Source organism: Ictalurus punctatus, chromosome 27 (genome assembly GCF_001660625.3).
Source record: "Ictalurus punctatus breed USDA103 chromosome 27, Coco_2.0, whole genome shotgun sequence".
In the NCBI taxonomy this organism is placed as follows: Eukaryota; Metazoa; Chordata; class Actinopteri; order Siluriformes; family Ictaluridae; genus Ictalurus; species Ictalurus punctatus.
In genome coordinates, this window is record NC_030442.2 from 8669480 (window position 1) to 8683160 (window position 13681).

Sequence of the window (13681 nt, forward strand, 5' to 3'; positions counted from 1 at the left end):
GTGTATATGAATATCGTCTGTTTATACATGGATCTACATAGCCCCATGACACAGTATGCGAACTGTCTCACTGAAGTCAACATGAGTCCAAATGTCAAATTGTCCTTAATCTGGGTAGTTATGTGCCAAACCTCTGGATGTTGTTTGGTAGCCGTGTAGTCAAAATAGACAGATGATCAGAGTGTTATCAAGCTTAGGCTACAGATCATCTGACACCACCTGAACATCACTTCTCACAATAAAGGTTGCAATTAAGTGGATATACTCTAGCATTATTGCAGTGGTATGTGTTTTGGAACACAGTGTCCAATTTACAACGTTGTCATAAATCTACTGCCCGTCTGAACCAGAAAGCTACACAGGAAATATCATTGATGGTTTGGCTATTATTTGCAGATTATTAGTTTGCCTGTATGATAATGCCAGCCTTCATAGTAGCTGTTGTCCATTATCTATAAAATGTGGAAGAACAGCTGTATGCCTAAGTATCTATATAGCTTCATTCTGATTGAGTTGCATTTGAAGCAAACTTTCTTTCAATCCAGTAGTAGATATAAGAAACAGCAATAATATAAATGGCATCAAAGGAGTAGTGTTAAATTAGTAGTACTAAATGTATGCTTGGACAGAACTATAAATAAACTAGAAGATATAAGATAAAACCTTTTAGTCTTGAATGACCATTTTATTGACACATTTTAGTCTACAATTGTAATATATAACAATATAGTAAACAGGCGTGCACAAGACTGGTCTGGATGCAGAATTAATCTGTGACGCTTACCCTTAGATATAAGAAATCTAGCTGCCACATGAGCCTCTGTTTCTAAATACTTTCATACGTAATTTGTTATGCCTGCAAGACTTTTTAAAAGCTATTTAACAAAATGTCTGACTATACAAATTTATCAAAAGATTGAGATTGAAGAAGTCCAGAGCATGAGTTCGATGTTTTGTTTGTTTCAGAGTGTAACCTGGTTGAGGGGGAGGACCATGTGGAGGTGAACGGCGAGATCTTCCCCAAACCCTTTGTAGAGAAGCCAGTCTCAGCAGAAGACCACAATGTGTATATCTACTATCCGACCTCAGCTGGTGGAGGGAGCCAACGCCTTTTCAGGAAGGTTTGTCTTTCTAGCGATCCCCTCCCCACTCCCACATAGATTTCTAATAGGCACTTGTCTCTGTGGAGGAGTACATCACTCGTTCAGAAACAGAACAGACTTTACATAATGTTTCATAATGTTGTGTTGTAAAGAAGTTTGGAATGGCGTTCAGAAAAATAACTAATTTAGGTTCAGGGTTTAATTCAGCTTTTTATTAAACAAATAGTAGGATTTACATCATCACTTTCAACACTAACTAATCACAATAGTCAGTTTTTTTAGATTAGACTATATTTAATCTGGTGTGTTGGATCTTGGTTGAGAAATGAATTGGTCAGGAATATTTGTCCTTCAGAGATACAGTTGGTGTCTGTTTGGTTAAAAGTGTGTCTAAAATAACTTATTATATATAAGTTATTTTATATATATATATATATATATATATATATATATATATATATATATATATATATAATATATATGAATATTATGGTGTCAGTTTGGGCCCATTTCAACAGTCAATTTGATTGACTTAACGTTTAAAGTTATTAGAAACAATCATTTTATTCATCATGGTTACATTTAGAGTAGAAAAGTATCCCTGGAATAAGATTTTGGTCTAACTGAATTAATTAATTATGTAACTCACAAATACACACATTTACAAACTATATTCCTTCTGCAGATCGGGAGCCGGAGCAGTGTCTATTCCCCTGAGAGCAGCGTCAGAAAGACTGGCTCCTACATCTATGAAGAATTCATGCCTACAGATGGCACAGATGTGAAGGTAATGTTCAACATATTCACTGAAAACTATTCATCATTTTGAAATTAACTATGCTTTGGTACTTATTCATTCATAAATAAGTCATACTCAGGTGGAGCACATCAAAAGCGAAAAAAAACAAAAAACTGTTAGCATTATTTTAGGCAGTAAGTGAAAATAGGTCATGGATCCCTTTAACTGTAAAAAAAAATAATAATAAATAAATAAATAAATCTACTTCCCCATTTTGTGAATGGAATCCAACTACTCACATTTTCAGTTCCATATAATTTTTGACTGTTTATTGGAAACCCAGAAGTTATCCTTCCTGAAATTTCTACTTCATTTTTTGTTAAAATTGTTTGATTACAGTAACAGGAGTCAGGAATAAATACAGGAATGAATACATAAATATAATATAATATATTATATATAATATATTATATAATAATAAAATATATAAAATAAAAATATATAAAATAACTTTGATTATGGAAGATTGTGATTTCCACCACTGTGTGAATCCCAGGACTATTAAGCTGTGTTCTGGAGCATTTGATAATACACTGCTGCTAGAGGCATGTATATATGTGTGTGTTTGCATCTCTCAGGTGTACACAGTAGGGCCTGATTATGCTCACGCTGAGGCTCGTAAGTCTCCCGCCCTGGATGGCAAAGTTGAACGAGACAGTGAAGGAAAAGAAGTACGCTACCCTGTTATGCTCACTGCTATGGAGAAATTGGTGGCTCGAAAAGTGTGCCTGGCTTTTAAGGTCAGTGGTTTTACTCATTCTTCAGTCCACTGTGCTTTGGTTGCTGAATCCAGACTTGCAATTTAAATCCTTTCTGACTTTCTGCAGCAAACGGTGTGTGGGTTTGACCTCCTCCGGGCTAACGGACACTCGTACGTGTGTGACGTCAACGGCTTCAGCTTTGTGAAGAACTCTATGAAATATTATGACGATTGTGCCAAGATACTTGGGTGAGACAGTGTTTTCTCATTGCTATTAATATATAAAATGTAACGATACACAGGTCTCACAGTATAATGCGATAGAGAAATATGAATTAGTTGCCACCTCACAGCTCCAGGGTCCCCAGTTTGATCAAGAGCATGGGTTACTGTTTATGTGGTGTTTTGTACGTTTTCCCCATGTACATGTGGGTTTTCTCCAGGTTCTCTGGAGAAACCTTACTAAAGATGAATGAATGAATATACCATACATTTTATGCTGTTTAATACCGTTAAAAACTTTCATAGCACACAGTTATTTTCAGCTGCCAGTAAATGACTTTGAAATGGATATAAAATAACTAAAAATGATCAATTCTGCTTTATAAAACATCCTCACGAAACCAAAAATTTAGTAATTTAATACCTGCACTGCAGCTGCATTCTTGTTTGCATTGTACTCATAAAATATCGCGATATTTCTCAACCTTTTTGTGCCTCTGATTAGAAATAAATGTTTAGATTTTCAGGTTTTGGAAATCTATCGTTCATTCATTTACTTTTAGTAAGTGGGAGGAAATCAGAAAACCTGGTGAAAGCCTACAGGAGCGAACATGCAGCAAACTTTGATGGCACTTTTAAAGAAATGACCCCATGTGTTCCATGTAGCTATCATATATCATGATGGTGATAAGCCTGCATTGAAATTCAAGCCAGAAGCAGTTAGCCTACTATCCCGGACCAGCCAGGTGAAAGATATTATCTTAGCTTGACTGGTTCTTCAAGCTGAAAAGATTCCAACCCCATGGAATCGTGCGGGTTGGTATGCACGATATATTTCCTAACATAAGGTTAGTGAGAGTTTTGTTGTGTTCTTTGTCCATAGGAATATTGTGATGAGGGAGCTGGCTCCCCAGTTCCATATTCCCTGGTCTATTCCCACAGAGGCAGAGGACATTCCCATAGTCCCTACCACATCCGGCACCATGTGAGTCCACGATGCTGATTTCCACACAGAATTCATTTCCTTTTTCACTTGTTTTTCTTCCATGAATAAACCATTCCCATCTGTATACTGTGTATTTTTGTGCATAATATGCACATGGAAATGGTTCAGAATAATGACTGAAGCATCTTTTACTTGCGTAGGATGGAGCTGCGTTGCGTGATTGCGGTAATCCGCCATGGAGACAGAACACCAAAACAGAAAATGAAGATGGAAGTCAGAAATCCCATGTGAGCTCCCATGTGTGACTGTTAGTGAAACTCTATTAGATCCATACAGACACACATGCTGAGGGATTTGTCCTTGTGTTTTATTTCTCAGGTTTTTTGAGCTGTTTGAAAAGTATGGGGGTTACAAAACCGGCAAGCTGAAACTGAAGAAACCGAAACAGCTGCAGGTAACAGACCATGTTTACTTAAATAAAACACTTACTGTTCTATATTTTTTTCACTATAAAGAGATTGAAGTAGACATCTGCTAGTTTCTTTATTTCTTGTATAGCTCATTAAATCCTGCTGTGCTGTTCTGGATATAGTCAGGCAGTTTTACTGTTTTACCCTTCAGGAAGTGCTGGACATTAGCAGACTGCTGTTAGCAGATCTGGGGCAGCACGGTGACTGTGAGATCGAAGAGAAGTCATCAAAACTGGAGCAGCTTAAGACTGTTTTGGAAATGTGAGTGAGAATTTGTTTAGATCTGGGCCACTTAAATGGGGACATTCAGTCTCGCTGGAGAATATCAAAAGTGTTTTCATGAAATCTTTTACGTAATGCAACTACGTATCAAAAACATCTACAGTGAGGCATAGAATATGATGTGGATTGTGAAAATTCACACTATTTTGGAACAACAGCAATGTGTCCCTTTTTTTTTTTTTTTTTTTTTTTGCCAAAGCTATCTACTACTGATTTTTTTTTTGCACATGTAAATTCTAATTTATGTCCATCACACGGCAGAACTAAGAAAATAAACTAGAAAGTTCCAGTTGTATCAGTTTTCTTTCATAATCGAACTTGTATCTAAATTTGTTTTTGTTTTTTTTAAAAAAACAGTGAATGAGCGTGACATTTTAGGTGCAGTTGTGAGTCCTCTGCAACTTGCACACATTTCAAGGCATTAATGTAAGGCTCAGAGGGTTCAAACTCTTATTTAATTTTACATGCTTAAAATTCATGTATAAACATACTATTTACTTGCACATGTTGTGACTCATTGATGCTTTAAGACATGCAATTTGTCAGTTTTTTGTCATCAACTCCGTGTGATTTTGTAGCTGTACTATACTGAATATTTCACATTTTTTAAAAGCTACAGTAGGTTCCCAACAACCCAATCAAACATCTAGGGTTATACAGACAAATGTTAGTGATTTATTCATGTTGGGTATTTGTCACCTGCTTTATATGCCTGTTTTATGATGTTTTCAATGACAGTTAAGATTGTGCAGGTGAGATTTGGTTACGGTTTCATCTCTGGTGTCTGTTTTCTCTCCCGCTGATGTTCTATACATAGGTATGGCCATTTCTCTGGGATAAACAGGAAAGTGCAGCTGACTTACCTTCCCCACGGGCAGCCTAAGACTTCCAGTGAGGAAGAAGGTAGAGAAAGACTCAGTATTGTCACACTGCATTACTAGATTGTTTGCATTGATTCATCCATGTGACGTTTTGCTCTTGGTGTTGTTTGTCTTATGAGCAGACACACGCAATGAAAATCCGTCCTTGCTGCTAGTGTTAAAGTGGGGAGGTGAGTTAACTCCTGCAGGCCGAGTACAGGCAGAGGAGCTGGGTCGAGCCTTCCGCTGCATGTACCCAGGAGGTCAAGGTACACTTCTCTTTCAGTTTTTCTCTTTTCCTATACTGTTTCTTTCCCACTTCTGGTATCTCCCCACATTTCCTTTTTTATGATCTTTCTCTCTGTTGCTCCCTATTTCCCCATTTGGGGCTAACATTATTCAGCAGATCTTGGTCTGATGTGTGGCCCAGTGTCCATTATTGTAATCATATTAATAGCACACACACACACACACACACACACACACACACACACACACATACACACACACAGTGCTGTGAAAAAGTATTTGATTTCCTGATTTCTTCTGTGTTTGTGTATATCTCATACTAAATTATGTTTTTAGATATTAAAACAAAGGCTACCTGAGTAAACACACAATACAGTTTATAAATTATAACGTTATTTATTGAAGCCTAAAAGTTATCCAATAAGAACTGGGCCTGTGTGAAAATGTATTTGTGCCCGTAGTTACTAATTCCCCAAATCTATGAAACTGCATTCATAATGGGGTTCAGCTTGACCAGACACAACCAGGTCTGATTACTGCAAACCCTGTTCAATCAAATCAACACTTAAATAGAACTTTCTCAACAACATGAAGTTGGTTAAAAGGTCTTACCCAGTAACACACTATGCCACAATTGATAGAAATTCCACAAATAATGAGGAAGAAGGTGATTCAAATACATCAGTCTGGGAAAGGGTTACAAAGCTATTTCAAAGGCTCTGGGACTCCAAAGGACCACGGTGAGAGCCATTATCTCCAAATGGAAAAACTCTGCACAGTAGTGAACCTTCCCAGAAGTGGCCAACCTTCCAAAATTCCTCCAAGAGCACAGCAACTACTCATCCAGGAAGTCACAAAAGAGCCAAGAACAACATCAAAGCACCTACAGGCCTCTCTTGCATCAATAACGGTCCCTGTTCATGACTTCACTATCAGAAAGACACTGGTCAAAAATGGCATCCATGCTAACCCAGAAGAACATTAAGGCTCGTCTGAATTTGGCCAAAACACACCTTGATCCTCAAACCTTTTGAGAGAATGTTCTGTGGACTGATGAGTCGAAAGTGGAACTGGTGGAAGATAGGAGGCCCATTACACCTCCTGTAAACCAAACACAGAATTCCACAAAAAGAACATCATACCTACAGTGAAGCATGGTGGTGGGAGTGTGATGATGTGGGGATGCTTTGCTGCTTCAGGGCCTGGACAACTTGCAACAATTGAGGGAAACATGAATTCTGCTCTCTACCAGAAAATCCTAAAGGGAATGTCCGGTCTTCAGTCTGTAAGTTGAAACTCAAGCGCAACTGGATTATGCAGCAAGACAATGATCCAAAGCATAGGAGTAAATCCTTGTCCTAGAAGTACGTGAAAGACTGATCTCCAGTTATCGGAAGTGTTTGGTTGCAGTTATTATAAATCCTTTTGTGGTCTAGGTGATGTACTAAGGCATTTACATGTTTTATTTGTTGCAGTCTTACCTGCTGATATATTCTGATATACTGTGTATTTTTGTGTGTTCGCTGTGTGTAGGGGATTATGCTGGCTTTCCTGGCTGCGGCCTACTTCGGCTCCACAGCACCTATCGCCACGACCTCAAGATCTACGCCTCAGATGAAGGCAGGGTGCAGATGACTGCAGCTGCCTTTGCTAAGGTATTGACCAGCCCTTCAGATAAATGAATCTGTGTTCAGGTGTGCGTTTTGCGTGCAGAAATAATTTTTGTGACACACCTGGCAGGGGTTGCTGGCACTGGAGGGCGAGCTGACGCCCATTCTGGTGCAGATGGTGAAGAGTGCTAACATGAACGGCCTGCTGGATAATGACCTCGACTCACTGAGCGGCTGCCAGCAGCGTGTCAAAGCCAGGCTTCATGAGATCATGCAGAAAGATGAAGACTTCACTGAGGAAGATTTTGACAAGGTGAACACTTTTTCATCAGCTGAAAATTGCTCTGGATTGGACCTGTCTGTCTGCCGTGCCAGATTGTTTGTCAGTTAGTTAAAAAGGATTTACGTATATAATTTTTTTTAATGGATTCATGTGTGGCAGATACAATGCTGCTTATAGTCTCGTTGGGTGTGTTATACGTAAGGAATATAAGCCAACATGGCGTGCTGAAAATAATCAACCACGGGGTGGTGTGATGTGACTGAATGCAAATCAGAAGTCAGTTATGTTCCTAAAACAGCAAATATTTATTGTATAACAGTATTTATTCCTCTTATACCACAGCAATTTGTTTTTATTAATTATTTTTTATTCATTCATACATTTATACAAAATCCTCTGTCCTGAATACTTTCTCATGATGAAATGCTTTGCCTCTGTTACAGTGCTGACACTCCTTCCAAATGAACGTCTCCATACAGAAACCTTCACCATATCAATGATTATACTTTTTCTTTATTAAATAACAACACATTTTTAATCTGTTTATTATTAGTTTGAGTTTCATGATCATCTGCCATATAACGTACCTGTGAATTAGATGATGTTATAAAAATCATAACATAGGATGAATACATTAATATAAACCTGTGATTTACCTTGCAGTTGGCACTATTGTCAGAGCCACTATTACAGAAAATCAGCACCTTCTGTCCAATGGGATTCAAGAATTCAACAGCACTGTCAGTTAAATTGATATGCAGCTTACACATGTACATTGTTACCTATTATTCTTGATTTCCCCACTCAGCTGGCTCCAACAGGCAGCCCCTCTATGGTGACCTCTATGAAAGCTGTTGAAAATCCAGTGAGAACATGCGACAAAGTCTACAGCCTCATCCAGAGCCTCATTCGCCAAATCCAAAATAGACTCGAGGATCCCAAATCTGCAGGTTCGTCAGTTCATTTCTTCTAATGAAGACACTGAATACACTGGGGTATTCACAAATCAGCGATTCACTAGGGCCGGACGTTATACTATTATAATATTGATGTTGTGATTGTACAGTTTTCTACAATCCTGTACGTTTTGTCAGTACTTGTATAACATGGACTGGCTACATTATTACTTGGAGTAATAACTAGCTGATACACAAAATACACTTTTGTATTGATTAAATCATTTATTATTTTTGTGGATGTTAGAAAAATACTTTGTATTATGTATCTATTTTTATTGCAGCATTTTAGTTGACACTTATGGCGAACCTACGTACAATTATAATATTGTGTACTTTGAAATTGAATTGAGTGATTGTGATTTGATATTTTTGCCATGTCGCCCACCCCTGTAATCCCTGGATAAATTACAAATAATGCAGCCAATAATTCAATATAATATAATTTAGAATGTAACAAGTGTGCAATATGGTATTATGAAATGTGATTTAGTGTTGTGAAAACAAGCACAGATGCCACAAGCACAGAGCCCGCACTGGGTCACTATTTATGACAATGATGTTTTAATTTCCCTCAGATCTGCAGTTGTACCACAGCGAGACTTTGGAGATGATGCTGCAGCGCTGGTCTAAACTGGAGAGGGACTTCTACATGAAGAGTGGACGCTACGACATCAGCAAGATCCCAGACATCTATGACTGTGTGAAGTATGATGTTCAGCACAACAGTTCCCTTGGCCTGGAGGACACTGTAGAACTGTTCACCCTGTCACGAGCACTGGCAGACATCGTCATACCACAGGTTCACCCTTCATAGGCTGTGTTATCATTATTAGTTGACACGGACATTCAAATCTTTTATTTTTTTGGGGGAAATAGGACATTACAGTTGATGTTGTAATGAGCAGGTCTTCCAATAGCTTTATTTTAAATAAAATTTCATATATGCAAATCTTTCTTCTTTTAAATATTGCATGCTGTTTTTGCTTGTTTAGGAATATGGCATTAACAAGATGGAGAAGTTGGACATTGCGTATGGCTACTGTCTGCCTCTGATCAAGAAGATCCTGCTGGACCTGCAGAGGACTCACGAGGACGAGTCTGTCAACAAGCTTCATCCACTGTAAGCGTGTTTTATAATCATATGTGCATGTTTTTTGTTTAAAAAAAAAAAAAGGGTAGGCACACCAAAAATTAAATCGGATGTAAAAAAGGAACATTGTCTTATCATACGGAGTTGTTTACATCCTGTTTCATCCATCTGTGTTTGTTCATATGTGTCCTCTTATCCCAGGTATTCCCGTGGTGTGCTGTCACCAGGCAGGCATGTACGGACACGGCTGTATTTCACCAGTGAGAGTCACGTCCATTCACTGCTTAGCATCTTCCGTTACGGAGGCCTGCTGGACGTAAGTTACTTATAACTTGGGATTCTAGTCAAAAGAACCGCCTGAGATAGAGTCTGCATGCACTAACATGAGCTTTTGGCTTATTATAGGAGGACAGTGACCAGCAATGGAAGAGGGCCATGGACTATCTAAGTGCTGTGCCCGAGCTCAACTATATGACCCAGATAGTTATCATGCTGTATGAGGACAACAACAAGGTATTTTGTGTTCTCCCAAACTACAGAGACAGCTGTGCAGATTCGTGGCTATGTTATCTGCTTGTCTAAATAGTGTGTTGGTCATTGTGGTAGTGAATTAAATATGATGCGATCCTCCTCGCCTACACCAGCTCAGGCCAGGCAGCATGTTAAGCGACGGGTCCCACTCGTTAGTTCAGGCGGTGCTCGACCTTATTGAAATACGCCGGGGGGAAGCAGCGAAAAGATTCTCTATTGATTGGCTGTCGCAACAGGCAGACCAGGGAGTGGAATGAGATTTTTATGATGGCAAGAGACTGTCGTCACATGACCCGGCCGTCAAGCAGCTCATTCATGCAGTCCTCGCATGTGTTTCGGAGGTGAGACATTTCTGGGATAAACCCTTTTCTCACAGGATTCCTGTTAAAGGGTTTTCCAGGCTGGAAGTCCACAATATGGAGGACTTAGGGATGTCAAACCCCCTCTGATTGAGCTGTCGGTAGCTCATCATCTCCACCCTATCCGCAGGGCAGCATTTTCTTCTGCCTCAGTTTCGCTGCCAGGGTGTACGGAGTGTTTAACAGCCTCACTTTTCCAGAAGATCTACCGATCTTCAGCCTTGGTGGTGAGGGCTTGTAATGCCACCTCTCTCCTCACCACTTGTCAAGCAGAGCTCATGGAGGAGCTTTAAATCAATACTCTCTAAAGGCTCAAAACGTGGCTGGGAAAGTGCGCTCAGGACCACAGACCGATCCCATGGCGGAATCAGTGGTTTAGAAACCCTGTTTGAACGCTACGCACCCTTCATAAACCTGCATACAAGCAGGTGCTAACCCATTGTATTAGTATCAACCCCTGCATGATACACAGATATTGCAGCAAGATAAACCTTAACGGTAGAGAAGGCTCTGCCTTTACCCAAAAGTTCCTGCAGAAAACATAACACATCCGCAACAGAACAGGAAAGGAACAATGCGTCTTTCCACACCGAGGCCCAGAGAGCTAGATTGTCTGGGGCAGGGTGAAAAATCTCCTCTCGTGCTTGCGATAGAAGATCCCTGTGCGACGGGAGCCCAAGGGCTGGTCGTACAGGAGCTGAATTATCTCTGTTAGCCATAACTTCCCTGGCCAATTCGGGGTGATCAGTATTACTTAGTGACTTTTCTTTAGCGTTTGTATGATCAAAGCGGTCACTCAGTAATACTGATCGCCGGAGAGAAGAATAGACGGCAAGTGTTTCCATGCGATGTGAAGAACTCTATGGTGGCTTGACCGAACCTCTCCCACAACTGGCTCACTACCTAAGGGTGGAGAGTCCATTCTCCGTACAGAGGATTCCATCCGGACCGAGGGTCTGCTCCCACATTCATCATTCATGAACACTCTAAGGCTAATGAGAGCCGGAAAGGAACTGTCAAAAACTGAGCATCGATAGGCAAATCTGAGGAATTTTCTGTGTGCTGGGTAAATGCCTATGTGGAAATATGCATCCTTCAGATCGACTGATGTAAACCAGACTTTTAACCAGAGTTTGACAAATAAAGTGAGATAGCACTTTGAGCATGAGCATTTGTACTGTCTGAGGTGTTTGTTGAGGTTCCGCAAATCCAGAATGGGACGGAACCTCCCCCTCTCTTGGGAATGACAAAGTATCGGGAGTAAAAACCCTGAAGGCTGTCCTCTGGCGGCTCTATCCGAATTGCTCTTTTTCTCAATAAAGAGGATATTTCTTCCTCTAAAGTTTGAGCTGACTCCCCTTCTGCTATTCACATTAACCCACTGTTGAAAAGTGGTGGTTTTACAGCAAATTGCAGACGATGACCCTGGCTTATCGTGGAGAAAACCCACAGGTGTACTCCGCATGCGCACCAACTCTCTGCTTGACCGCTGCAGCTCTCACTCACTCACTCTGATTTGGTTAATTTTGTTTTTGTGAGTATTTTTATTTTCAAACATTGCTATGCCCTTGGCCCACTGCCTGAATGCAAAGGGAATGATTTTATAATTTTTACACTACACATGCTTCTTTGAAAACGGTCCCTTTCCCTCTGTTGCAACCCCGTGGGTGCAGGGGGGAGAATTTCTCTGCGGGGTATTGGGGGAACTGGTGCCAACACCATAACTTAACTGGTCAGAAGATAACATAGAGATTTTCCTGAATGATTTCCCTGTCAAACGACTTCTTTTGGCAGGAGGGGGAGAAAAGGCCACCACCGCTGAGGAAAACAGTAGCTAGTAAATGGCACACTTATATAGCGCTTTTATCCAAAGCGCTTTACACTGTGTCTCATTCACCCATTCATCCACACTCACACACCAGTGGTAGCAGAGCTGCCATGCAAGGCACTAACTTGCCATCGGGAGCAACTTGGGGTTCAGTGTCTTGCCCAAGGACACTTCGGCATGTGTTGAGTCATGCGGGCCGGGAATCAAACCGCCAACCCTACAATTAGCGGACAACCCGCTGTACCAACTGAGCCACAGCTGCCCGTTTCTTCTCTCCCTGAAGGTTTGCCGGCCGGTGTCTAGCTGTCGCTGCCGTAAAAGAAAGTTTCCCTCCCAGCTGAGATGTCTTAGACAGAGTCTCTGACTGTTGAGGTAGGGGAGAGGAGGACTGGGGCTCATAAAGAACGACTGCCCACTCCTTGGAGGTGGTGCAACACTGGCCAAGTTGACTGAGGAGCCCTTGCAGTGGATTTATGTGGGAGGCAAGTCTAGAAAGCATCACCCTCCTGTTTCCTCAGATCACATTGTTGCCGCTTGGCTGTGACTGAAGAAAAAAAACAAACCCTCACACGATGCCCCCCCCCATACGTCCATTTATTCTTGGAGGAATAGATTGGGATTTGTCTGTGTACATGTACTTATACGCATCACTGAGTCAGTTCGCTGGTCTGCTTTGGACAGCATATCTGCAATACGGGAGTTGTCTATATCCCGTAGTGAGATACCGAATGAATGTTTGAAAGAGAACTTCAAGTTACTAAATTACTCTGATTACAGGAGTGAGGTATCTCCCCACACTTCCCTCCTTGCAGTTTCAAGGAGAATAGATATGCTGAGTTTTTATATATTAGGGACTCCATCATCATGGCCATGATTTGGTCTGACAACTGACCGACATGGTGTTATTGGTGCTTCCAGGATCGGTCACGCCCGAGGCGTTTCCCATAGGGAGATATCTCACTCCTGTTATTAGAGAACTGGGGTTACGTAAGTAACCTGAAGTTTTCCTTTGTTCTCTCAGGTAAACATTGTTGTAGAAGGTTAAAAAAATTCTGAAGCGTTTCTTTACATAAATAGTCCAAAAATTTTACAAATTTAATTTTTGTATTTAAAATTTTCGTCGATAAGAAAGGATAGATCAGTTTTCCCCAAAAATCAGTTGTATTAAATAGATCTTTATTATATTGCAGGACCCCTCCTCAGAAGAGCGCTTTCATGTCGAGCTGCATTTCAGCCCCGGGGTTAAAGTGTGTGAAGAAGAAAACGCACCAATGGGCTTCGGTTTCCGTCCTGCTTCTTCTGAGGTAAGCTGAGTTACTTTAAATTTTCTTTGCGAAAAGTGCTGGCTATGAATATTTGATTAGGCATTGTTTGTTGAATGAGTACATTC

General features: G+C 40.5%; 1 protein-coding gene across 3 annotated transcripts in view; it reads left to right on the top strand.

Moving 5' to 3' along the window:
• The window catches only part of ppip5k1a (diphosphoinositol pentakisphosphate kinase 1a), a 37955-nt gene that overhangs the window by 9077 nt on the left and 15197 nt on the right, over nt 1-13681 (top strand). For all 3 annotated transcript variants that reach the window (XM_017458665.3, XM_047151693.2, XM_017458668.3), the window contains exons 6-23: nt 967-1121; nt 1789-1890; nt 2481-2642; nt 2730-2851; nt 3708-3809; nt 3971-4057; nt 4149-4224; nt 4392-4501; nt 5340-5425; nt 5526-5651; nt 7165-7286; nt 7372-7554; nt 8333-8474; nt 9059-9282; nt 9476-9603; nt 9775-9889; nt 9979-10086; nt 13482-13595. In XM_017458665.3, coding sequence (XP_017314154.1) covers nt 967-1121; nt 1789-1890; nt 2481-2642; nt 2730-2851; nt 3708-3809; nt 3971-4057; nt 4149-4224; nt 4392-4501; nt 5340-5425; nt 5526-5651; nt 7165-7286; nt 7372-7554; nt 8333-8474; nt 9059-9282; nt 9476-9603; nt 9775-9889; nt 9979-10086; nt 13482-13595 — 2264 coding nt within the window. The remainder of the gene's footprint in view (nt 1-966; nt 1122-1788; nt 1891-2480; nt 2643-2729; nt 2852-3707; nt 3810-3970; nt 4058-4148; nt 4225-4391; nt 4502-5339; nt 5426-5525; nt 5652-7164; nt 7287-7371; nt 7555-8332; nt 8475-9058; nt 9283-9475; nt 9604-9774; nt 9890-9978; nt 10087-13481; nt 13596-13681) is intronic.